This window comes from Thermobia domestica, chromosome 7 (assembly GCF_964235325.1).
Source record: "Thermobia domestica chromosome 7, izTheDome1.hap1.1, whole genome shotgun sequence".
Classification (NCBI taxonomy): Eukaryota; Metazoa; Arthropoda; class Insecta; order Zygentoma; family Lepismatidae; genus Thermobia; species Thermobia domestica.
In genome coordinates this window covers 70,476,594-70,503,104 of record NC_137460.1, presented here as the reverse complement: position 1 = coordinate 70,503,104, position 26,511 = coordinate 70,476,594, and the positions used below count along the sequence as shown (strand labels likewise).

Genomic DNA, 26,511 nt, shown 5'->3' with positions numbered 1-26,511 from the left:
AATCACTAATCATAAACACCTGCTACATGAAGTGTGAGAAATTTTTAAATTGTTTGTATTTTTTTTTATATAGTCAAGTGGACATTTTAGTTTAGGCATAGTATATGGCAATATGAATTTCTATTAATTTCATACACTTTCTTTTGAAAACTTGAACTATTAGTAGTGATACGGTGAATATGGGTAGAAATGTCTGTGCATGGTTTGCAGCAGATAGACCTGCAGCCATATACACTTGGTAATATTTCGTTTTGATGTTTAACTATATACTCTTTCCGCTTCCTTTATTTGATCATTCTTCGTAGACCTGATTGATTTAGATACATGACTTTGTGTTTTAGGAAATTGATAATGATTATTGGGTGAGTGGTCGCACAGAGCAAGAGGCACTTGAAAAAGCAGCGAAGAGGTTTGGAGTCCCAACTTCCAAGATTAGCCTTAGACAGGACGATGACGTGTTGGACACATGGTTCTCATCAGGATTGTTCCCGTTCTCTGTGTTCGGATGGCCAGATGAGGTATGTATTTGGTCTAGGAATTAATTCGTGCGGTTGGTACGCACACATTGAAGCTGTAGTACAAACACAAAATACATAAATACCTTAAGAAAAATATTGTCCATCGCTAGCCACCACTTTCGCCCATCTGTCAGGCAATGTACGGATTCCGTGGCGAAAGAAGTCCTCATCCTTGGAAGCGATCCAGTCAGAGACCCATGTTTCGATATCTTCTGAAGAAGTAAACCGCTGTCCAATCAAATCGTTGTTCATGCAATCGAACAAGTAGTAGTCCGAAGGAGCAACGTCTGGTGAATACGGCGGGTGGGGTAAAACTTCCCATCCGACATTTTCTAAATAGGTTTTGACCGGTTTTGCGACATGTGGGCGAGCGTTATCATGTTGAACAATAAGTTTATCATGTCTGTTCTCCCATTCTGGTCGTGTTCTGGCCAGAGCTTGCTTCAAACGCATTAATTGTCGTCGATAACGTTCTCCATTCATAGTTTCACCCGGTTGCAGCAGCTCATAGTACACCACACCTTTCATATCCCACCATATGCACAGCATAACCTTTGCACAGTGAATATCTCGTTTTGGTTGTGATGGACCTGGTTCACCTGGTTTCACCCAGGCCTTTTTTCGTTTAGGGTTCTCGTAATGGATCCACTTCTCATCACCCGTAATAATTCGATGCAGAAACCCCTTTCTGCTCTGTCGTTGAAGCAGCAATTCGCAAATGGTTTTTCGTCTTTCAACGTCTCTGTCTTTCAGTTCATGTGGAACCCAATGTGACATCTTTTGAATCATTCCCAATGGCTTTCAAGCGTTTGGAGACTGTTGTTTGATCAACGCCTAATGCTGCTGCAAGTTGTTCCTGCGTTTGACACGAATCCTGCTCGAGCAATGCTGTCAATTCTTCGTCTTGAAAATTTTTTTGGCTGTCCAGCTCGCTCTTGGTCTGCCAAGCCGAAATCACCACTTCTAAACCGTGCAAACCACTTCTGACACGTTCGCTCAGCTAGAGCATGGTCACCATACACTTCCACCAAAATACGATGACTTTCAGTCGCACTTTTCTGCATGTTAAAGTAATGCAGCAGGACACCCCGCAAAAACACTTAATCAGGCACAAATTGCGCCATGTTCACTTAACTACAAACTGGTGTTGTTGACGCTTTAATCCACTGCCCTATACTACGAACGATACGCGATGACAGGGGTTTGCAACACATGTGTGGATACACGGAACTGTGGGACGCTTCGTTCGTTGCGCCATCTCTTGTCCACCCGCACGAATTAATTCCTAGACCAAATATATTCAGTACATATGAGGTACGGACTTATGTTTTAACATCAATTACGCTTCGATTTACAGACCATGAGGTATTATGAAATTAATACTAAGCATTATTTATTTTTTAAATAGTATTTTCAATATCTTGATTGAAGGCCTTGGCTATTATTGACGTAATACAATAATTAGTAAATACTTTAGAATTTACTGTTGCAACTATAAATATAATGAGGTGTCACTATCTCCTTTATTCGAAAGCAAATGTGACGGTGTATGTAGCAGCAGTAATGTTGCATAGTGGTTAACAAGATATTTTCATTTAACAAAAGTAAAAGCAATATTCGAACCTGAACGGGTAAATAAAAATAAAATGCCACGAAAGGTATTACTTATCTCCCAGTCTCTCATTCCACACAGATTAAGTTGCCTAAGTTCAGTGTCAGTGGGAAATCTCACCATTGAATGATCTTTCAATTTACACTATTTGTCTTTTACTCAACTGCACCAGATGGCTTTTCAAGTTGTATTTCCTTTATTGAATTGTAGCACTTCGTGAGGCTTTTTCTGCTGCAGTGTGTGATTTTTGAGTATGACGTAAGAGAAAGTTTCATGTGTAAGAGAGGTAGTGTGTACTTGGTTTTCGCTTATGTAGATTTCAGGCTTCCCTGCTGCCACCTGCAGGAAAACCTGAAAGAATATCCCAAAAATGTTTCGGGAGAACTTATTGATGTGGTAGTTCACTTCCTATCACAGACAAAATTATAATTATCTCCAGGAAAAATAATGCTAGAAGAAAAAGAGTGTAAGTTAAGAAAAAAGGGGATCAGTATTTTTGAAATATCTAGGGTCAGTATTAACAGATCCAAAACATAACCACGAAGAAATTAAATGTTGACTGAAAGCAGGGAATTCGTGTTATTATTCAGTTCAAAATCTTTTATCGTCGCGAATTCTGTCGAGGAATTTGAAACAAAATATATCAAACGATAATCATGACTGAGGTGCTGTATGGTTGTAAAACATGGTCGCTTACTCTGAGGAAAGAACGCAGATTGAAAGTATTTGAGAATAAAATCCTTAGACGAATATTCAAACCCAAGAAGAACAGGAATGGAGAGTAGCGGAAACTTCATAACGAGGAACTGCATAATTTATACCGTTTACCAAACGTTGTTAGGAGTATGAAGTGTAGAAGGCTCAGATGGGCAGGTCATATAGCCAGAATGGAAAAAGTAGGAGCGCTTTCAAAGTTTTAATGGAAATCCAATCGGAAAACGACCATTAGGCGCAGATGGGAGGACAATATTGAGATTGATCTCGCAGAAATAGGAATACAAAGTAGAAACTGAATCCAGTTGGCGTAGGACAAAAGTCAACGGAGAGCTTTTGTGAATGTGGCATTTGTGAAGCGTAATGTTGCAGAAGAAATAATTAAGTTAAGAAGCGTGATGTTACAGAAGAATTAAAAAAAAAGGGGGAAAAAAGATATATATAGTTACAAAGCTGTCTTTCTTTAATATTAGCTGCTGCAGTCTGTCTACACTCATAATGTCTCACGTCTAAGTTACTACTCTCGACTTTAAGTATTAATAAGTATGCGGGATGTATGAACGCTGTAAGAAGGTTAGACACCATTTGATAGTTTCATATCAACCTAAAATAAAGATCAGCGATATTTAATACTTACTCTAAGCCAGGGATGCAAATAAGCAACAAAATTTTACTAGCCCAAGAAGAAAGCTACTAGCCCACATCTGACAATAGAAATCATTTACTTACTTTCGGTATGCTATTAAATACCCGCCCGCACTGATGAACCACTCGCCCCGGGCTAGTGGGCAAGTGCTTATTTGCATCCCTGCTCTAAGCTAAGATAATAACTTGTAAAGTGAACTCTATGTTATGCAATTTCCCAATGTAATATAAGATAGTATAGATGTTTAAAACGTTAAAACAGAAACAAGAGTGGAGAGAACTAAATTTTCAGGGTTCCCACTCGTTCTGGAAATCTTGAAAATGTGCTTGAATTGATTTTGTTCTGGAAGTGTCCTTGAAATTTACAGGTATATTAAATGTCAGATTTTTCATAATTATAATGAAGATTTCAATTGATTGCTATTTTTGTTCGCTGTTCCTGTTTTTGTGCTGAATAATAATTTGTCATGATCCTGCATGTGTGGGTGGTGGGTGGTGAGCTTTCTTTCTCCCAACAGGGTAGTTGGCTGGGAGAACTTCTCTCTTCTTCTTTCATCCACTAGTCTGGCAACCCGTTCTTGGATACTGTCTTCACTAGTACTATCCTCCAGAAACTGTGCTTTGTATCAGTATCAATCTTCCATGATCAGTCTATTTTTGCAACAGTACATATTCTTCAGTAAAATTTCATATGAGATTATATCTGTAGATGAGGAAATCACACAAATCCATACTCAGTTGAGAAACTTGTAATATAATTCCTTTTTTGTTTTCCCTAATTATGTGTGTCACACTGTCACGCAATAAAGATGCCATGTACGAAAAATAGATTTTTGTTGTTTGTAAATGTGTTCAGTGCACAGTTAAAATGTCATGTAGAAAGAATGAAAATACATGTGCTGGGTGTGGGTGGATCGGGTGGCTGTAAGGAAAATTGGGAGGCCACCCAAAATAAATAAATAAATAAAAAACAGCACATTATACTCCGCTTTGTGTATTTAATTATTGTGTATTAATACTGTACTTGCATTAATATTCACTCCATAAGCTACTGTACTTTTCATTTCACTGTTGTGAGTTTTGAACCTACAATTGCAATTCTGTTGTACTTTCCTGTATCGAAGTCCTGGAAAATTGGTTGTTTGTCCTTGAAACGTCCTGGATATGTCGTGGAAATTTTTGGGGGGAAAGAGAGTGGGAACCATGAAATTTTCATGTAAAATTTTTTCACTTGTTTGTTTGAAGCCTTAATATGTATATGGACTCAGTTTCTCTTCGTTTCATAGTTAAGCTTAATTTATGATCTGGCAATAACTAGCCTCCAACTATAAAGTAATATGTCGTTAATAATAATCTTACTATCGCTTTGTACTTATTATTTACCCCCTTTAATTTACCGAGACATTAGAGTAAAATTATATTTTATTTGAAAGAATTCAGAAAATCTTAGTAATGTCGCAGTGATTACTTTTGTAGGTGGGAAAGTGTAGTCATTTAAAGTATTAATATAATAATACGTAGGTTGCATATTGGATATTTATATAATAAGGTTATTGTGTGCGTTTTTTTAAAGCCAGGTAGTACTAATAGTATTCCTTTCTCTTTTCCAGACGGAAGAACTGAGAGCTTTTTATCCAGGAACGCTTCTAGAAACCGGACACGATATCCTCTTCTTCTGGGTGGCTCGAATGGTTTTCTTTGGACAAAAGTTGTTGAATCAGTTACCATTTAAGTAAGCAATTATTTATCTGTTTATTTGTAACTACTATCCGTTCAACTAGCTAGTGTGACCCCACGTAGCGTAATCGCTAATGCTCTCGCCTTTGGTACGAGTGATCCCGTGTCCAATTCACATTGGGAGTACTCAGCCGAAAAAGTGTAATTGCTTTATCAGGCCAACCATCTTGAGTGAAATTCTCCTGCTCATTCACACCAGACAAATGCCGGGATGGTGACTCACATAATGGTCTCAGGCAACTTCCTGTCTTCTTCTCCAATTCCCCGGGGATGTCGTCCCTCATACGTTGACGGACAAATATGGCCATGGCTGCCGAAAACCCAGAATCTAATTCCTAATCAACTTGCTTGTGTCTGGAATATAATTTAATCACAACCTTGAACTCTCTGCAGATATATAGTTGCATCAGATATATAGTTGAATAAGTTACATTAGACTTTTCATGAATGGGTAAATTACAACGTGTATTTAATATGAGCTCCGCGGCTATTAAAACATAACTGTAAACGTCTTGTGCGTTTCGTAGAATGCGGGACATTATCTCCAGAATGACACTACAGTACACTTCGCAGCAATTCACTCACAGATGTTTTATATCCCTGATTTTTAATGGTACTCATTTTGGATTTCAGGAAACCCCACATTGTGCACTCCATTGAACTCTTAAGTCAGGTGATCGTAGAATTTCTTACGAAGGATAGCCTATTTTTCGTAAACCAATGGTGTGTATACCCAGATCGAGCATAAATAATACAATATTTCAGGATAGATTTCGATGGTATCGATTTTTCATGAAATAATTAGGAACTGACAACTTACTCGTTCCATAGTTCTCGCCACATCATAATACGATGATGTCCATAAACCAATGAAAATTATATGCTGAATAGTAGAACCGGTTGCGGTTTACATTAAAAATTGCTTCCTCTGAGAACATTTGTGATAAAATTTTCCATTCTTCCTCAGTGCTCCAGAAACCATTCGCACATCAGAACTCAATGGTTCGGATGTATTCCATTCTGTGTTGCATTCTGGTTTCAAGGGCACAAGAGATAGCACATCCCTTGTATCATATATGACCAATGGGAATTGGAGCTAAGTGCGATGGTTTTTTTGGTGTGATCTTAGACCATCAGTGCTTCGTATAACGTCGTTTCCTTGGATTTTCTCGGCTTGTCTTTTTTCCTCCCACATTTTAAGCTAAGTGTTTCAGTAATTATTCATGTATTTATCATTGTCCCCTTTGGCCAAAACCGCATAATTGACAGACATTGAACTAAACGTTTCGTTGTTGATTGTAGCGTGAAGTTCGAGCTGCCTCATGGTACGCTGAATGATTGTTCAAGGAAGTTGAGTTCCAAACTTATTTACAGATTTGTCTGGTTTGTCAATGTGTCACTAGAACAGTTTGCTCCACCTTGGCTGACGTGTTGAACGATCCATTGTCAACATTTTTTTTTTCCTCCGAACTCAGCACTTCTTCATTGATGCAAAGCTTTCATTGTTGGTTTGTTCGTTTCGAGTTTAACGTCTCATTTGAGCACCAAGTCTATATAAGAGATAAACTTACATCTTAACGTAGGATCGAAACTACATGAACCTGTCGGAAATGGAACTTAAGTGTGCTACTTATAAACCCACGATAGAGTTCTACACAGAACGTTCTTCATGTTGGTCTTCCTCGGTGGACGTAATGTCCCATAGAATGATGTTAACTGGTGTAAAATTACGTGTTGACAGTCTTATGAGACCTGCAGGATATATTTGATATGAAACTTGAAATAAATTGGTGTTGAATCTCTCCATTTTAATAATATATAGATTTATCAACGTTCAGTATAGTACGATAATTATAGGCTATTAAAGTTCTGGCAAATAGCACAAAAAACAGTAATTGACAATATGTATTGTGTCCATTGAACTTTTCTTGTATATAGGCAATATAGCTTTGATTACTTTTCGTATTTCATCATATAATGTTAGGTTTATTGCATTTGTCATATCCTGTTTTACTGCCAATATCAGTTCTGTATCTATCAGGATTGTAGTGTTGCTTCAGCTTAGCTATAAACTCATTAAGTCCTCATCTGTTGTGTGTTCTTTAATTGCCGCCAACAGGATTGTCCGGTGGATAGGGTAAGTGGGGCGATCGCTCCATGCCCCACCCCACAGGAGGAAAGAGTTAAGCCTTTCTAGGAAAAGTAACAAGTTTACTGTCTCCAATATGGTCTTGGGGTTCAAAATAGATAAGATGAACCATCATTTTGTGAGACATTTTTACGAATCTATGCTAGTAATGTCATAATGTCATAAAGTGCTCTCATATTGATATATTATCATTGATATGAAAAAGTCAAAGAGTTCGAACAAAATAATTCATTCATACTGGATATGGAATTCTCTCCTACATCATTGACCCCAGCAGTTCACCTTAAGCACCGCAAATCGATGGGACGGCTCTCTGGCTTCAGTAATAGGTTAGCTAGTTCATTTTCTCAGTAGACACGGCGCAAGCTAAATTTGCACTTTGAAACCTTTACTACCCGAGCGAATGAGATGAAAATAAGAGGAGATGGTTGTGACTACGCATGCGCAAGATATGTTGCCAACCGCTATTATCCAAATTTCTCAGTAGTAGATCCTAAATCATTTATTAAAAAAAAAAAAAAAAAAAAAAAAAAAAAACTATTTTGTTTATTACTGAATGTTTGCCTCTTTGCAAAGCATCACACATCCTCTCCACTATTTTTGCAGTTGGTACAATGTATAACAATAGACCATCGTTTGCTCTTTCTTTCTCAAAGTAAGCTCTGACATTATATATCATTTCCCTACTTAGACTTCTGGTCGTAGTACTGCTCCCGATTTTTTTAAAAAAAAGATCTTTTATCTTCCATATCATAGCGTTAATTAACCAAAGTATAAGAGAATTTGAAATCAATTATGAAAATTAAGAATAAATGAATGTATCAAAGACCTGAACGTACCGACATAAAAAAGGGTAAAGAACTCATAGAAATATATCCACACAATCCCAGATATTAACACACAAAAGAATAGATACACATAGTATTTTAGTTCTACAAAACACAAAATTTAGATTTATATACACCACTATAACACAATGCTAAGTAATACTGAGTGGAAAACATTCTTTCACCCTTCTTATTTTGACCTTTGGGTTACCAAAAAAAAAAAAAAAAAAAAAAAAAGAAGTTTCCCACACATTTGCTGGTCAACAGAACACATGGTACATTTTGGCAATCGTAGCATTCCATTCGCTTAGGATCTAAAACAAGACATGGCTCACTCACCCCTTGAAATAAGATATATCCGATGCTTGTGGAGGTTTGTTCTTTGGCTGGGTTTCGTGTAGTGTGCTGGTAGATTGAAAATAAGGTGTTTGTTGTTACGAGGGTGTTATTATCATATTCCGGTCCAGTGTAGTGTGGATAGGCTAGTGTGATAGTTGTAAGTACATCGGTGGTGTTGTAGTGAATTGACGTGACTATGATGTTATAAACTCCAAAGTAAAGCACAAAAAGATCCATTCACAGGCTAGAGAGGTGGTTTGGAATGTTATTAAATTTATGGAGATGGAAGCACGAGAAGGTACCTTCACAATTCCTGTTGGAAAAGCTTTAGAAAGAACAGCGAAGGCTGTAGGTGTATTGTTACGGATGATCAAAAATATTAAAAAGAAGGACAGACAGTTGAAGCTAATAAAACTTGTTTTGAAACTCCGAATAAAATCCGGCATTGTCAGAAACCTGTAGTTGGGGTAGATGAGTTTGACAGTGATGTTATTCGGAGAACAATTTACAACTTTTATAAAACGGAACACAGAGTTCCTACTATTTCGACACTGAGGGAAAAGCTTTCAGAATCAATAGGTTTTCAGGGTGGGTGCACAAGCCTTAGAAAAATTCTAAAAGATCTTGGGTTTCGGTGGAGAAAGACTAAAACTGACAGAACCATACTTGTCGAGTCTCAAGAAATTCGAGAAGAAAGAATTTCCTACTTGAGACGTATAAAGGAATATCGAAACCAAGCGCGAAATATAGTTTATGTAGACAAATCATACATATTATCATCTCACGTTTCAAATAAATCTTAGACCGACGACAGCTCTCACGGTCTATTAGCACCAGTCTCTCGGGGTCAGAGGTTAATTATGATTCATGCAGGAGGGGAAAATGGGTTTGTACCCAATGCGTTATTAATGTGAAAAGCAAGTCAGTCTACAGGTGACTACCACAGCCAAATGAACCAAGAATTATGAAAAGTGGGTTACAGATAAATTAATACCAAATTTCCCTCACAATTCTGTCGTGGTTTGTGATATGCATCCTATCACAACGTTATTTTGGAAAAAGCACCTACCTCTGGTTCGACTAAGCAACAACTGATGCAGTGGCTGACAGAGAAAAACATTTCTTTTGATTGTAATATGCTGAAAACGGAACTGTATAGTTTAATCCAATCACATAAATCTAGATTTAAATAGTTTGCAATTGACGAAATTTTCAAAACGGCGTGGACAGTCTGTGCTTCGTTTACCCCCCTTCCACCCGGAACTGAATCCAATTAAAAAAAAAAAAAAATGGTCTTTGGTGAAAGGATGGGTTGCGTCATGAAACACAACTTTCAAAATTAAAGATGTTCAAAAACTCTGTGAAATTAGGTTCGGGCAAATCGGGAGGAACGAATGGATATCACTTTGTAAGTTGAAGCAAATTGAGACTCCGTATTGGGAAGCAGAAGGAATTATGGATGAAATTACTGAGAGGGTTGTTATCAGTCTCGGTGGTGTCGATAGTATAGCAACAGAGATTCAGAAGAGGATACTGACGGTGACTTATCCGGAATAGAGGAAATGTAGGTGAGTGTTTCCTTTACGTAGGCATACACATAGATGAAAAATATTTTATTTCATTTTTATTTGTGGAATTCAACATCTACTACTAATAGTAATGAGCTAGAATACATAGATGAAAAGGTACAACGTACGAGTTATGAATAATACCTCACATTTCTAAATTCATGGCGAATTTTATTTCAGTTGGCAACGCTGATAAGTTCACTTTTCTGCCTCCTAAATCACGGTCAGATGGGAACCAAATCGCGAAAAGCATTACGTCACTCAAGTGCAGAGTTGTTGTGCACCGTGTCTACCATATTGTCACGCACCCCATTTAGATTACTGTGAATACTTGAACTGATTACACTTATATTCACATACAGAAATCTACAATGTTCTCCGTACTGTTGCTGTTTTAATTTGCTTTTAATAGTGTATACATGTTTTTATCTCTGATGGCTTCAAAAATCTTCCTATTTACTGATATTGATATGAGTCTTTTCAGGTTTTTTTTTAATGTTAATATTAAAAATTTTAGCTGTTTCTGTTTTTTTTTTTTTTTTTTTTTTTTTTTAAATATATATATGCACTTTACAAATATTTCAGTTTTTCTTCCCTGTTTCCGTGAAGTTTAAAGTACATTTACGCTGAAAAAAAAAAAAATAAATAAAAAAAATGAAAAAAATAAATACGGAAAGCTTTAGTTGTAAAATGTGACAGATTTTGTTTTACGCAAGTTATACTGTATAAATAAACTTACAGTTATGACGTTTAGTTTGCGTGGAATTTAATTTTTACTGAATTTTCGACTACTATCCTTCCTGTGGCCATCATGAGAGTGTAAATTTATATTCCAGGGTCTGCAGATCTTTCAGGTATTATTCACAGTTCGTCTTCTTCCTTGTGAAATTAATAAACTAATAAATGTTTAAATTTATGTGAATAACACTAAATGTGTTCTACGGCAAGAAGCAAGGCAAGAACTGGTATCTAGCAACGCTGAACAAAATGGACCGGCACGTTTAAGGAAACTAATTAAAAGTTTTTTAGTTCATACAATATATTCAACATACGTAAACTAAATTGTTTGGATCACAGGAATGTAAGGGACACTTGAAAGTAACAATGGTCTTCGTTACAATGAAACCAAGAATCTAATTTGTGCACATACATTAGATATAGGGTATTTGAATAAGGTGTGTTCAGAGGCTCAATCTGACTTGTAACATCTTTTAATTGAAACTATGTATTTCTTTTCCAGAGAGGTGTATCTTCATTCTATTGTTCGAGACGCTCACGGAAGAAAGATGAGCAAGTCCTTAGGAAACGTTATTGATCCAATGGACGTAATTAATGGAATAACTCTAGAAGTAAGTGAATACTGTCTGTTTAACCTTCAGTATATATGTACGATATTTAAGTGTATACTACAGTGAAGCCCGTCGTTAACGGACTCTAAATTCACTTTTTTTTTTTTTTTTTTTTTTTTTGTTTTGTTAGGTTGCTGCTTAATTCTTGTTATATACAACTTAATCAACATAACTTGCTTTTCATAAGTAGTGTGTATTTATAACATTTGCTCAGTTATTAATTTTTAGTTTAACGTACACACTGAAAAAGCTTAAATCTAAGATAGTTGAAGATATTAATAAAAGTTTCTAATAAGTACATTACAAAAGAACTTATATTTCCATAGATTGATTTTGCGGCCACAGTGAGAGAGCAAGATCATTAGCAAAAAGATTTTTGGAAAGTTTGAGAAAGAATGCCAGTTAAAAAAACAGCGATTACCATTTTGTTAACATCTTTTCGAGGATTCCGTTAATATTCACTTTCTCTGTTGTGCAGCTATTTGGTCTAGGAATTAATTCGTGCGGTTGGTACGCACACATTGAAGCTGTAGTACAAACACAAAATACATAAATACCTTAAGAAAAATATTGTCCATCGCTAGCCACCACTTTCGCCCATCTGTCAGGCAATGTACGGATTCCGTGGCGAAAGAAGTCCTCATCCTTGGAAGCGATCCAGTCAGAGACCCATGTTTAGATATCTTCTGAAGAAGTAAACCGCTGTCCAATCAAATCGTTGTTCATGCAGTCGAACAAGTAGTAGTCCGAAGGAGCAACGTCTGGTGAATACGGCGGGTGGGGTAAAACTTCCCATCCGACATTTTCTAAATAGGTTTTGACCGGTTTTGCGACATGTGGGCGAGCGTTATCATGTTAAACAATGCTCCCATTCTGGTCGTGTTCTGGCCAGAGCTTGCTTCAAACGCATTAATTGTCGTCGATAACGTTCTCCATTCATAGTTTCACCCGGTTGCAGCAGCTCATAGTACACCACACCTTTCATATCCCACCATATGCACAGCATAACCTTTGCACAGTGAATATCTCGTTTTGGTTGTGATGGACCTGGTTCACCTGGTTTCACCCAGGCCTTTTTTCGTTTAGGGTTCTCGTAATGGATCCACTTCTCATCACCCGTAATAATTCGATGCAGAAACCCCTTTCTGCTCTGTCGTTGAAGCAGCAATTCGCAAATGGTTTTTCGTCTTTCAACGTCTCTGTCTTTCAATTCATGTGGAACCCAATGTGACATCTTTTGAATCATTCCCAATGGCTTTCAAGCGTTTGGAGACTGTTGTTTGATCAACGCCTAATGCTGCTGCAAGTTGTTCCTGCGTGTGACACGAATCCTGCTCGAGCAATGCTGTCAATTCTTCGTCTTGAAATTTTTTTGGCTGTCCAGCTCGCTCTTGGTCTGCCAAGCCGAAATCACCACTTCTAAACCGTGCAAACCACTTCTGACACGTTCGCTCAGCTAGAGCATGGTCACCATACACTTCCACCAAAATACGATGACTTTCAGTCGCACTTTTCTGCATGTTAAAGTAATGCAGCAGGACACCCCGCAAAAACACTTAATCAGGCACAAATTGCGCCATGTTCACTTAACTACAAACTGGTGTTGTTGACGCTTTAATCCACTGCCCTATACTACGAACGATACGCGATGACAGGGGTTTGCAACACATGTGTGGATACACGGAACTGTGGGACGCTCCGTTCGTTGCGCCATCTCTTGTCCACCCGCACGAATTAATTCCTAGACCAAATACATGTGTGTTTCTTCTGCGATAGGGTGTTACTATTTAAAAATATATCGTATTCCAATCTTCAGAAGTTATGAGTAGAAAGTTTATAACCAATTAGGACGAATACAGTATTTTTCGTTACTCGAGATCAAAGTCGGTTTTTCATTTTCAGTTGGACATGTTCCACTTAATAGCAGATTAATTATATGAAATTATATATGAAAATTTATGGAACCATAAAAAAATTTCGATTATTTTTTGCTCACGATAGCCATCATTGTGGAGAGGCTTCACTGAAATATGAGTTAGTTAAAAATTAGAGCTAAAATAAAGACAATTCATTTCTGCGTGCTTTGTTTAAAAGATCTTTTAGTACAGTAAATAATAAATATGGTACTTATTTATGTTTGGCCGAAAGATATTAATTTCTCTAGGTATTTCAGGAAACTGCTTTTTTCCATAGTCAAACGTCGAAAAGAACAAACTAGGTGTCAATGAATTCATATTACACCACCATACACATCTTCCTTTTGACAAGTACTGAGTGTTATAGCAGTTTAAGAAGCTGGCCAACTCTTATCCCTGTAAGGAACACTTAACAAATATTGCCTGTTTTTAAAATTTAGAAAGATACATTCAGACTAAGAATTATTTACCTGAGTATTTGTGCAGTAATTTAATTTCGTCAGGACAATGATTTCAGTTGCTTACTTATATAAGTAGGCAGCTGAAATCATAGTCCCCACGAAATTACTGCATGGACTTCGAAAAGACAAATATTGCTACGAAATCAGGATAAAACACTATAAATTAATTTACAAATGTATTCAAACATTGATAGAATGTAAACCAATTATACTTGATTGCGTAATGATATCTACTTTTGTTTTTCTGTGTTTGACCAATGAAAGAAGCTGCATTTTTGCAAAATTTTTCATGAAATTTATAGTTTGTGGCGGAACATATATAATTGCCATATTTATTCAAACACCAGGTAAGCTTATATATTAGCAGAATGTGTTGTTAAGAGGTAAAATATTTTAAGGAGAACAGCAATGTGTATTTGGGGGCGTAGCTAACTTATAATAAAAATAGCGTTTTAATACATATTTGGAGGACGTGGTGGCTCAGAGGTAGAACGCTCACCTTTGGCACCCAGAATCCTTGGTTCGGTCCCAGCTCTCGCCAAGTGAGGTCTGCGGACAAACACCGTGTGCATGGGTTTTCTCGGGGTTCTTTAGTTTCCTTCCACTTTTTGTCGTTCCACTATTATCTTCATCACAGTTTAACGTAACGTCGGCACATAATTGTGGGACGTTCAACTTTAAAAAAGGAATTGGCAAAAGAACAGCCTATTAATCTGTTCTTGCACATTTAACGCTTATTTTGGTATTATTTCAGCAACACTGTTGCTTCCTTCAGCTAAATTTAAGTTTGAAGAACTCCAGCTATTAGAATTCACGTATTGCTCATTATGGTTATTTTCCCAAAATGCAGTAAACCGAAGTCCATGTTTAAAAGTGATCAATAAAAATTTAAACAGTGACTTCGGTTTAATGTCTTTTGAGAGGAGGACCAAGATTAGCATCATGTGAATTCAAGCAGTTAATTCTTCAAATTTTAAATTGGATGACGAAAGCTTCAAGAGATGGTGGTGATACCAAAATAAAGCTTCAAAGGTGTATTAACAGGTTAGTGAACTGTTCTTATAACTATAACCAATACTAAGTATAACAAAATTGTATTCACCATTACGCCTTGTGAATTTTTTGTCCTTATACAGGGTGGAGCAGAGGAAACATGTTTTTTTTTTAAACTGCTAGTACTCGACGACGAGTTGGGGTATTGATTTTGAACGACCTCGTTATGGAGCGTTGGAGCGTAGAGCAGTTCTGTACATTAACATAACCATCCAGATGAAAATGGGCTTCATCACTCTTGAATATTGGGATATCTGCATCTTCCGTAAGAGTAGCGTCCATTATGCCACAAAATTCTCTGCGCAGCACAAACTCCGTTTCACTTAGCTGCTGGACAGTCATCTATATATATAAAAGAGAACGTACAAATCCTTTGTTAGCTCATCACGCTAATACGGCTGAACCAATTTCTTTCATTTTTGGGGGGTTATTAAGATTTGGACCCTAGATGGTTTTTATCATATCACTTTAATTTTCAATTACCAGTGTCTTGAGATAATTGACCATTCAAGTGTCCATAACGTACAAATCCTTTGTTAGCTCATCATAGCTAAATCTAACCGTATTTATATGCAACCCACATGACCGTGTCACTCGGCGGGTTAACATAAATGACAGGCGATATAATGTTAACATTTACTGCAATCTTCTATGGTTTTTATCATATCACTTGAAAGCGAAAAAGTAAAAATTATCTAAGTAACAAAGTTTATTGCGTTCCGGGGTGACCCCAGCGAAGCGGGGTGAACGCTGCTAGTTATTTTATACGGATCAAATTTGAGATCATCGTGTAAGATGCGATGAAGCGAACGACGTGACATACCCAACGATACAGCCTGTCGTCTAGCGGATCGCTTCGGACTAGCAGGAACTACCCTTTTCACTCTGTCTACGTTTTCCGGAGTTCAAATTGAATGGGGAAGACAAGTGGTTTCTTTTTCATTACATATCCAGTACTTCTGAACGCTGCAACCCATCGGAGTATGGTGTTTCGATCTGGGACTGTACTTCGACGTTAGACAGTAAACTTTTGACGGAAAAACAATTGAATCGTGATCACAGAATCAGTGTTTCTAAAGAAATGCTCGACCGCAAACACACTGTACTCGACGCTCTAACGCTCCATAGCGACTGAAACTACATTGTCTGAGCTCTCTGCCATAGTCGCTTAAAATTAATACTTGTACTCGTCGTCGGGTACTCGCGGTTTAAAAACGCGTTTCCTCTGCTCCACCCTGTATTTGATGTAGAATCCGCCATTTGTGAAAATAGCATATAAACATATATTAATTATCTTGAGAAATTTACAAACTTTTGATCTAAATATGTTATCTGATCCATATTGTACGTACATTAAGGTGTAGGAAGTAGTCTGGTATGTTTGTTGATAAATTAGTAGTATTATATGTTTGTTCATCTCTCCTATTAGTTCAATAAAACCATATTTTATATTTTAGGAGCTCCATAAACAGTTGTATGAGAGTAACTTAGATCCAAAGGAGATTGAGAAGGCTAAAGAAGGCCAGAAACAGGACTATCCAAATGGTATTCCAGAATGTGGCACAGACGCGTTGAGATTCGCTCTCTGTGCTTATATGTCACAAGGTAAAAACAAAAGTTGGTTGCTTGTTCATTTATGTTGGTAGTACGAAAATGGCTTGAAGAAATAACAAAGCTTAATCAAAAAGTAAACTGTTGAAATAAATTATATATAGTTTTTATCCTTGTTTTAAATAAATTACATATAGTTTTTATCCTTGTTTTTTTATTATTATTAAGATCATTTTTCTATTTTTTAGTAGAGGCATCCTTGATTCACACGCGCCATCTCAATTGGCGCCAAAATTTTTGCCACACTCCACAATTACTCAAACAATTAACGACAATTATTTTTCTAATTGCGTAGACAAGTTTATTTTTTTCTTAAATCTTAAAACAAGGAAGAACGAGAGAACAGGGAAATGTTAGTCATCCTCTTCGCGCATTCAAGTTCCTTCCAGCTGTCTTTATTTTTTTTGTTGGATGAAATACTATGTCTGCTCCATCCCTCCCAGCCAGCTGACTGTCTGCTCAGGAATCAGTTAAACTATAACCTTTCTCGTCTAGAGAAGATAATATTTTCTCCTACAGGAAAGTAATAGATTCCTACTTTTTGGTTATCAAAATCTTAAATAAATAGAAACGACAGAATTAATCTGAAATTCGTTTAGTTAACTTAAAGGTTAAAAAGGTTATTTTGTTAGTCAACCATATATTCAATAACTATGACACAGAGTCTCATCTTCCCGTAATACGACCACAAGTGTTCGATTATAAATTTGATTATTCACTCTGTTTTTGGACGTTTTAGTAATATAAATTGTCACAGACCTAAGTCGTTAATTTTTAAAGCACACTTGCAAAGTTTGAACTTTTGAACTCTTGAAATTTTATTGAAAATATAATGTGTCTGGAGAGTCACGGTGTAATTAAAATTGTCTTAGTAAATTGTACTATCTGTAACCAAAATTGACTCTTTGTACACATGAGGTCAAATGTTAACCTTCTCAGGTTATCAGGGTTTTTGTATCAATAAATTTTTCCATGTACAGGAAGCTTTTAGGATACGCCCTCCGCCTGCTTACGCAGTCGCAGAAACTTAAATTCGTTTCATAAATAATTCGAAATCCAATCAGGTAAAACCCTGACTTACCCCTGCCTTCACACGTCCCTACCCTAGTGCCGTGTGAAAATGATAAGGTCGAACAAAAAGTGAGTACATCTCTCTTGAGATAGAATTCGTCAATTCGGGGGATCATCCTCTAGTTTTCGAAGAGGCGCGGGCCTCCGCCCGTTGCCCCCTTCGGGGGAATTCCGATCACCTTTAGAAGTGGCACAAGCTCCCGCTTGTTGCTTCCTTCGGGTAAAGTTCCATCAAACTCCACGGCATGGACTTATCGTCCACAGTCTAACTTGGAACTACGCCGGAACGTTGACACTCTTGTTTTAGCCCGTTCTTCGGTCGGGAGAAACTTTGTTACATCCCTCACCGACTTGTGCTATTGTGTCAGCAGTGACTGTTAACTTCCATCATACGGCGTAAGGACGGTATTCCTTCCACCACGGACATTTCATAAAGATCTACCATTGGAGACGAGCAGTGTGTGTTATCACTAATTCAACCTTAAGTGCTCAACTGGACAGTACCTCTGTTCTCACTGTGAGTATACAGTCAACCTACAAACTTAGTTATTACTACTCAGATTCTGCTTACCTAATCTGAACATTGGCTCTACAAGGATCTCTTCAAGATCTCTCATTAATTCAACTTTTGTGTACCTAAATGCTTCCTAAAACAATATTCGTTAACCTGTGCTAACGCTGAGTTACGTAGAAGACCTCATGTAGGAAAGTCACCCTGCTGTCGCGGCCACGAACGGTCTCAAGGGGACAACTAGACCTTCGTGGTGGACGGGTAGGATTTTCAGTGTTAGAAGGTTGTAAACACCGATTCTATCATTTGCATTTAAAGAACAACGAATAGTTTGTTCACGCTCCCAAGTAAGCTCTGGTAGAAGTCAAAATATAGGTTTTATATACACGAGCGCTTAACTAATTTATGGGCGTACTGACAGGGTGTGAAGACACCGATATAGAGAACGATAGCCAAGAACAACAAGTATTTATATACCGCCAGAGGATAATTATATCACAACAAGAATAATTCATGTAAGGGCCACTATTTATGTGGGCCAGGGTTCGAATCTCAATGTAGCCACCAATTTATGTCAGCGGGTACATATCCCAACGATTCAGTTATCAAATTATGTGCGTGACGCGAGGTATCGCATGTCACAGGCCGACAACAATTATGTCGCGCGTGCACATTCCACCAATCTGTCACCAAAGTATGTCTTGGTGGAGGAGGTTGTTATTAGTACTATAATAATGAACAATAGCAAGAGGTAGCCTTGAAAAAGGCTGTTTATATTGGGACTTCAAATTAGTCCGTGTCAAAGAAGAGCTATGCAGCTCGGATGATAGATGGTTAAATAACATACAATTTCAATAACAACCGAGTGAGGGCGCAAAGGCGCAGATGTCCATCTCAAGCAAACAGGCTATCGAATGACCACTCGTCAAGGGGACAGCTTTAGGGTCCCGGAACAATACAGATAACAAAAGCAAGGCGGTTTTCGTCTGAATGAGGACGAGTGAGGTCAGTACGCAAAAGAACAATAATTACGAGTATTACGATATTAGCGAGAAGGCGTCAGCGAGTTGGAATACCACTGCTATCAGCCAGTTCAGAATACTTAGCAAATTAGCTTATCAAAGACATATTATATCATTATAATTAGACACGAGATTGCTGCTCGAATTGAAAGAGATCTAGGAAATCAAAAGTAATTAGCAATTCACACAAACGATATTTAAGCAACAAAAGGTTTCAAAGTAATTTTGAAACTACTTGGGAGGTGATCCCCTTTACAGTTAAGCGACTTTATGAAAAGATAATGCAAATGACAGTTACAAGAAAACATTAAATAAACAGTGATAACCCACCTGAGGTCCGTGGTCCTACCTCCAGGCACTCTAAGTCGAGATGGGAAGACTCCGGGGCTATCTTCGACGCTGCTGTAGCCGTTTCGTACGCACCAGGTAGCACAATCACTTAAAAGCACTAAGAACACTATTACGAGAAACTTACTTGTACTTCGAGCGGCTGAAATACAAGAACAGGATAGACGGACGATGATCAGGACTTTATGTAAGGCGATGTCGTCACTGAGCTTCGTACGGGATTAGAAGTCTTCGGAATATTTGGGACTTCGCACAGGCTGGTCTTCTCCTGGATGGATGATGGAATAGAGGTGAGACGAATGGTGAATGCAGTTCCCAGATTCGAACTACGTCCAACAGGATTTCATTCCACAGGTCATCTGCCTTCTCCAGTAGACTACAACATGGGCACGTCGATACGAGGCGTTAATATAGATATTGAGAAAGAATTATGAAACGTTCACCAAAAGGGAAGTATTGAGAATGTTTTTGGAATGACGTAAACAATGCAAGTTCGAGTTAGGAAGAATTTTATTAGCTGGCTCGAATAAGTCCGTAGACTGAATACATTACAGGGTGACTTTCCTACATGAGGTCTTCTACGTAACTCAGCGTTAGCACAGGTTAACGAATATTGTTTTAGGAAGCATTTAGGTACACAAAAGTTGAATTAATGAGAGATCTTGAAGAGATCCTTGTAGAGCCAATGTTCAGATTAGGTAAGCAGAATCTGAGTAGTAATAACTAAGTTTGTAGGTTGACTGTATACTCACAGTGAGAACAGAGGTACTGTCCAGTTGAGCACTTAAGGTTGAATTAGTGATAACACACACTGCTCGTCTCCAATGGTAGATCTTTATGAAATGTCCGTGGTGGAAGGAATACCGTCCTTACGCCGTATGATGGAAGTTAACAGTCACTGCTGACACAATAGCACAAGTCGGTGAGGGATGTAACAAAGTTTCTCCCGACCGAAGAACGGGCTAAAACAAGAGTGTCAACGTTCCGGCGTAGTTCCAAGTTAGACTGTGGACGATAAGTCCATGCCGTGGAGTTTGATGGAACTTTACCCGAAGGAAGCAACAAGCGGGAGCTTGTGCCACTTCTAAAGGTGATCGGAATTCCCCCGAAGGGGGCAACGGGCGGAGGCCCGCGCCTCTTCGAAAACTAGAGGATGATCCCCCGAATTGACGAATTCTATCTCAAGAGAGATGTACTCACTTTTTGTTCGACCTTATCATTTTCACACGGCACTAGGGTAGGGACGTGTGAAGGCAGGGGTAAGTCAGGGTTTTACCTGATTGGATTTCGAATTATTTATGAAACGAATTTAAGTTTCTGCGACTGCGTAAGCAGGCGGAGGGCGTATCCTAAAAGCTTCCTGTACATGGAAAAATTTATTGATACAAAAACCCTGATAACCTGAGAAGGTTAACATTTGACCTCATGTGTACAAAGAGTCAATTTTGGTTACAGATAGTACAATTTACTAAGACAATTTTAATTACACCGTGACTCTCCAGACACATTATATTTTCAATAAAATTTCAAGAGTTCAAAAGTTCAAACTTTGCAAGTGTGCTTTAAAAATTAACGACTTAGGTCTGTGACAATTTATATTACTAAAACGTCCAAAAACAGAGTGAATAATCAAATTTATAATCGAACACTTGTGGTCGTATTACGGGAAGATGAGACTCTGTGTCATAGTTATTGAATATATGGTTGACTAACAAAATAACCTTTTTAACCTTTAAGTTAACTAAACGAATTTCAGATTAATTCTGTCGTTTCTATTTATTTAAGATTTTGATAACCAAAAAGTAGGAATCTATTACTTTCCTGTAGGAGAAAATATTATCTTCTCTAGACGAGAAAGGTTATAGTTTAACTGATTCCTGAGCAGACAGTCAGCTGGCTGGGAGGGATGGAGCAGACATAGTATTTCATCCAACAAAAAAAATAAAGACAGCTGGAAGGAACTTGAATGCGCGAAGAGGATGACTAACATTTCCCTGTTCTCTCGTTCTTCCTTGTTTTAAGATTTAAGAAAAAAATAAACTTGTCTACGCAATTAGAAAAATAATTGTCGTTAATTGTTTGAGTAATTGTGGAGTGTGGCAAAAATTTTGGCGCCAATTGAGATGGCGCGTGTGGCACACTACAGTCGACGCCCCTTAAGGAAAAAAAAATTTTAGTTTGCTCCGACAAATCTAAACATTTTTTTTTTTTTACTTAGGGCTAATGGCAAATTAAATTTCAGAGTTGGCAACACTTTCATGTTAAATGAGTTTTTACTTTGGGTTGGCAACATTGACTTAACCTATGGTAGGTTGCAACACTGTTGTATGTTCGAGCAATACTACATACTAAGGTTAATTAAAATTGAAATAGAACATACCCTAACTCAATATAAGAGAACTCATATAGTATATAGTGACAATTTCATAATAAGTACATAAAACTAAGAAATGACACGATTAGTGAACTTTAAACTACATGATTGGGTCATAAACTCAATGATACTAATCAATACGCTATACCTATAGACATTTACAAAGTATGTATATGAGCTTATACTAAAGGCATTAATTCCTTAAAACTTTTTAGCATTTCTACATATGTACCTTAAAATTTTACATGTAAATTTAAATGATATTCCTTTTAATAATAATTTCCAAAATTATTAAGATTTTCTGACAAATGTGCTTATAGAATAAAAATAATATGAGACCAAATAATTCGTAGGCGATAGCAATATCGAATTGTATTTGCAAAGATACAAAAACAAAAGGAAACAGAATTACCAAATTCTTGTTTATCTACGGAAACATAATAAGGAAGTAGACACATAGTTGACCTTACTGAACCCAAACAAACCATTAAAGGATAAGAGATGAACTTGACCTACTTTTTAGACTCTAACGGTACATTTTCTTTTTTTTTAACTTTTTCTTTTTCTTTTAAAAAGAAACTACCCTAAACCATTAACACATTCAGCTTGGCCTCGAGCTGATATATGATATTTTCTACAGAGGGGTAAACCACAGAAGATGAAGGAATTCAAGAATCTGTGTATAGACGTATATATATATATATTCTTCAGCTACACAACTAACCTTTGAGAATTTTTTTTTTTTTTTTTAAACTGTTTCTTGTCCCTACGTTAACGGAACCATTCTATTTGGAAACAGATGTTTCGAGATTGTATCTTTTACACATATGACTAATATATTGTAATCGTAAATTATAGCTACCTTTTAGATGTACGTTTAACCAATTAATGATGCAAATTATCATTGCATTGGATTAGACAGAATACTATTGTCACACTTTTATTCTTATATAATTAATATAACATACGAGGTATTATAGACCTCCTGATTTGAAACATTATCGTTTTCAATACGATTATTATTAGCATGGATGTTGTTGGCAACATCAATATTAATACTATTATTACTAGCAACAATGTTATGGTGGCTATTTCTTATGCATTTTGTTACTTTAATTATTTCGAATTTATAGCTACAAGCATTAGTTTGATCAGTTTGTATCAATTGTTATAGAAATTGATAATGAATCCTTCATAATTGATTTACAAAATGGCAAAGCTTACGAGATAACATGAAAATTAATTCTCTCACAGAAAGAGTTTTAGAGTACAGGTAAAGACCTTTTGTACATTTATATGGGAAATATAAAACCACAATGCCACAATGATATTATGAAGATACAGAGCAAGAAATTACAGATATGAAAAATATAAGCTATTTATGCGTTATGATCTTATGAATCCGTTAAATGATGCATAAGTAAGTTAAGTAAGTTAATTGTTACTTTAATGATGTTAACTTACGGGTAATTAAGGAGATTTCTGAACAACAAACAATAGATAGCTCTAAAATTAATTAACATACTGACTTCTAGTATGGTTGAAATAATTATATTCTTTGCGCGTGGGACGCAAGTTGCACAATTTTTGTTTCAATAGAGTATTCTAGAAAGGGATGATGATGCCTTTCGTACTAATGACTCAACATAAATAAATCTACTAAAGTTTAATGATTAGGCAATTCATAGACAATTCTCGCTTGAAATAGGAATATTTGAGTTATAATTGAACATTTACAATTAACAATAAAATACTAATGTTTTTAATTCGTTAATAGCTAATTAATGTGAGCTCGTCCACGCTACTGGACTAGATGAGCGGTTAGAAGACCTTTAAACTATCATAATATTTCTATATGTATTGCCTATAATTAATTATACATATTACCTTAAAAGCTTTTTCAACACATTATAACTACATTGTTAACAAGCATAGACGATTATTTGAATCAATATGAGGTTTTCAATTAATCGGCATCAGATATGGGTACTTAATCATACTAAATTCATACATTTTTCATCCTTGTTTAAGGGCACAAATTATACACAATTATATCGCTACACTTGAATTTCTTACTAAAATTCGCTTTACAATTAACCTCTAGATTAAATGATTTTCAATTACATATGGCGAGAGCTCGAGAATCCTTAAGTCACTGTTGTAGATCAAACAATTGATCTTCAAATAACAAATTAACGATAATTAAACTTCGGATGAGAGAGTTTTACATTAAGATTTTCCTTTTTGAGAGGGGCGGCTTGGCTTTTTGAATGAGATTGGATGACTTGTTACGTTTAGTAATAATTGCATGAATTCCATTAGCAATTTTGAGGCGTCTGATTTTAACGCAGAAAAAGATAATAATGGCTTAATTTAGTAGAACATTTACACAAATACACAATTAACTCGGCCGTGGGCAACTTTACTAGGCTTTCTGGTGCGTGCTGGGATCTTTACTTTAGTTCCTACATCAATTTTCAATTCAGCTTGTCCGTCATACGAAATTACACAATGATGTTCAAGAAGAAAATCTCTGCCTATTATACCTGCTACATTAGGAGGTAATAAATCACTACGCATTACATGAAAAGTATGAGTTACTCTATTCTTGCCTATTTCTAATCTAAGATCTAATGTACCTAAGGTATGGGCATGAAAATTATTGAATCCATGCACTGGAGTGGAGTCACATCTATGTATCTTTCTCAACATTGACTCACGTAAATGGCTATACTTAATAAGCGATAGATCTGAGCCTGAATCTAATAACATTTCGTGATTCTTATTTAAATCCATCATTCGTACTTTAATTTTACCCTTTTCATCGATTATACTCTTAGTGGAACATTCGCATAATTGGGCGTAACGTCCAATTGTATCAGACTTAACAGAATTTCGATCAGGTTTCTGAGGTGGGGACACCTTCGTACAATTATTACTCGTTTGTTCAGTGGAACAAAGGAAAATCTTCTTAACATTATCATTCTGATTTCTATTACTATCAACACGTTTCTCTAATTTAACTCTGGAGGAGTTGTGTCTCGATAAACAACATAAAGACTTATTCTTGCTACAAGATTTTGGCTTGGTGCTGTGGTCAGCACGGCATTTCTCTTTCAATTCACAATCATGCGTGTCAACGACGGGATGACGACGCGGTGAGACATTATTCGGTTTTGGTCGCGGAGAAGGTTTGCGCGGTGTACGGCGCTGAGGACACACATACACTGGGCGACGCGGAGAAGGACTACGCGCTGGGCGTTGCTGAATGCGACGCGGAGAATGACTATGCGATCGGCGACGCTGAGTGCGACGCGGAGAATGAGTACACGCTGGGCGATGACACTGAGAACGGCGCGGAGAAGGATCTCGCGCTGGGCGACGCTGAATGCGACGCGGAGAACGGCTTCGCGTTTTGCGGCAACGAGAACTACGCGGAGAAGGACTGCGCGTTTGGCGGTGATGAGAACAACGCGGAGAACTATTGTTCTTTCGGGTACAAACATGGATACGCTTCTTCGCACAAGTATGGTTACGCTTTTCACGACAATGATAGGAGTGTGTACAACGTAAAACACAACAAGAATTGGAATCCTCAAATTTGTCACTATTTTCACTACAATGTTTATCATGCGGTTCTTCATGCGAGTCTACTGAATGATCGCAATCTTCTAAGCAATGAACCTTTTTCTTAAAATTTCTACTATCCTTACGGGAATGAGAAGAGTTATGAGAATCTCTAGATTTACTTTCAGAATGCTTTTTCTGGGGAAATTTCCTATTTCCTTTCTTCTCTGACTTAATGTTATGATTTGAAGAATTTGCCCTATCTTCATTCTTGGAATCTAATGGCTTTCGTCTCTGAGACAATATGTGCGACTCTTCAACTAGAGCGAAATCTACTAATTGAGCGAAACTATCATCTTCTGTACTTTTACCACGAATTACTGTTTGAATGCGGGGATCGCTAATTCCCTGGACAAAAGATGCTTTTGTCAAATGATCAATAAGTGAATGAGCACCAGCTCTTTCAGTTTCACGACATATTTTCGAAGCAGCAGCTTTCAGATCAGCTCGAATTGTATCTAACTTGCTAGCCCATGAGCTAATACCCTCATTTTTGCCTTGCCTGGCAGAAAACAATAAACAAGCATAATAATCAATAGATCTATGTGTAGCATAATTCTCTTCTAAAATTGTTTTAACTGCTTCCCAAGTATCTACGTTCAATCTAACTAAAATACGATTTCTAGGTTCTCCTAAAATTTTCGACTTAATAAACTTCAATAGTACAGGCTTATTACGGGGGTTAACTAACCCTTGAGCAATTTCACAACTATCAATAAATTGCCTCAACTTAGAACGATCTCCTGTAAATGGTTCTGCAATAACCTGAATTGCCTGAGAAACTTTAACATATTCTGGCTGTACGTTACTTCCGTCAGCTTCTGCCATGATTAAAAATTCAAATTATGTTTCAACGTAGAAACAACAAATTGCGAAAACTCGAAGGTTTGAGCAATAATGGTTTCTCAGAGGAATTTCTCACTTAACCTAACTAAATCTAAATTCACGATGAGTTTATTCACCTGTATGGGGCTTTAAAATGCCTAATTTCAACATTAAAATGCACTGCACTTATTTAAACACTAATGAACTGAAATCACTAATATGCGTTTGGCGTCA

General features: G+C 37.0%; 1 protein-coding gene across 2 annotated transcripts in view; it reads left to right on the top strand.

Moving 5' to 3' along the window:
* ValRS (Valyl-tRNA synthetase) overlaps positions 1-26,511 on the top strand; it is a 104,743-nt gene that overhangs the window by 46,616 nt on the left and 31,616 nt on the right. For both annotated transcript variants that reach the window (XM_081764823.1, XM_081764821.1), the window contains 4 exons: positions 342-518; positions 5,100-5,221; positions 11,350-11,458; positions 16,346-16,493. In XM_081764823.1, coding sequence (XP_081620949.1) covers positions 342-518; positions 5,100-5,221; positions 11,350-11,458; positions 16,346-16,493 — 556 coding nt within the window. The remainder of the gene's footprint in view (positions 1-341; positions 519-5,099; positions 5,222-11,349; positions 11,459-16,345; positions 16,494-26,511) is intronic.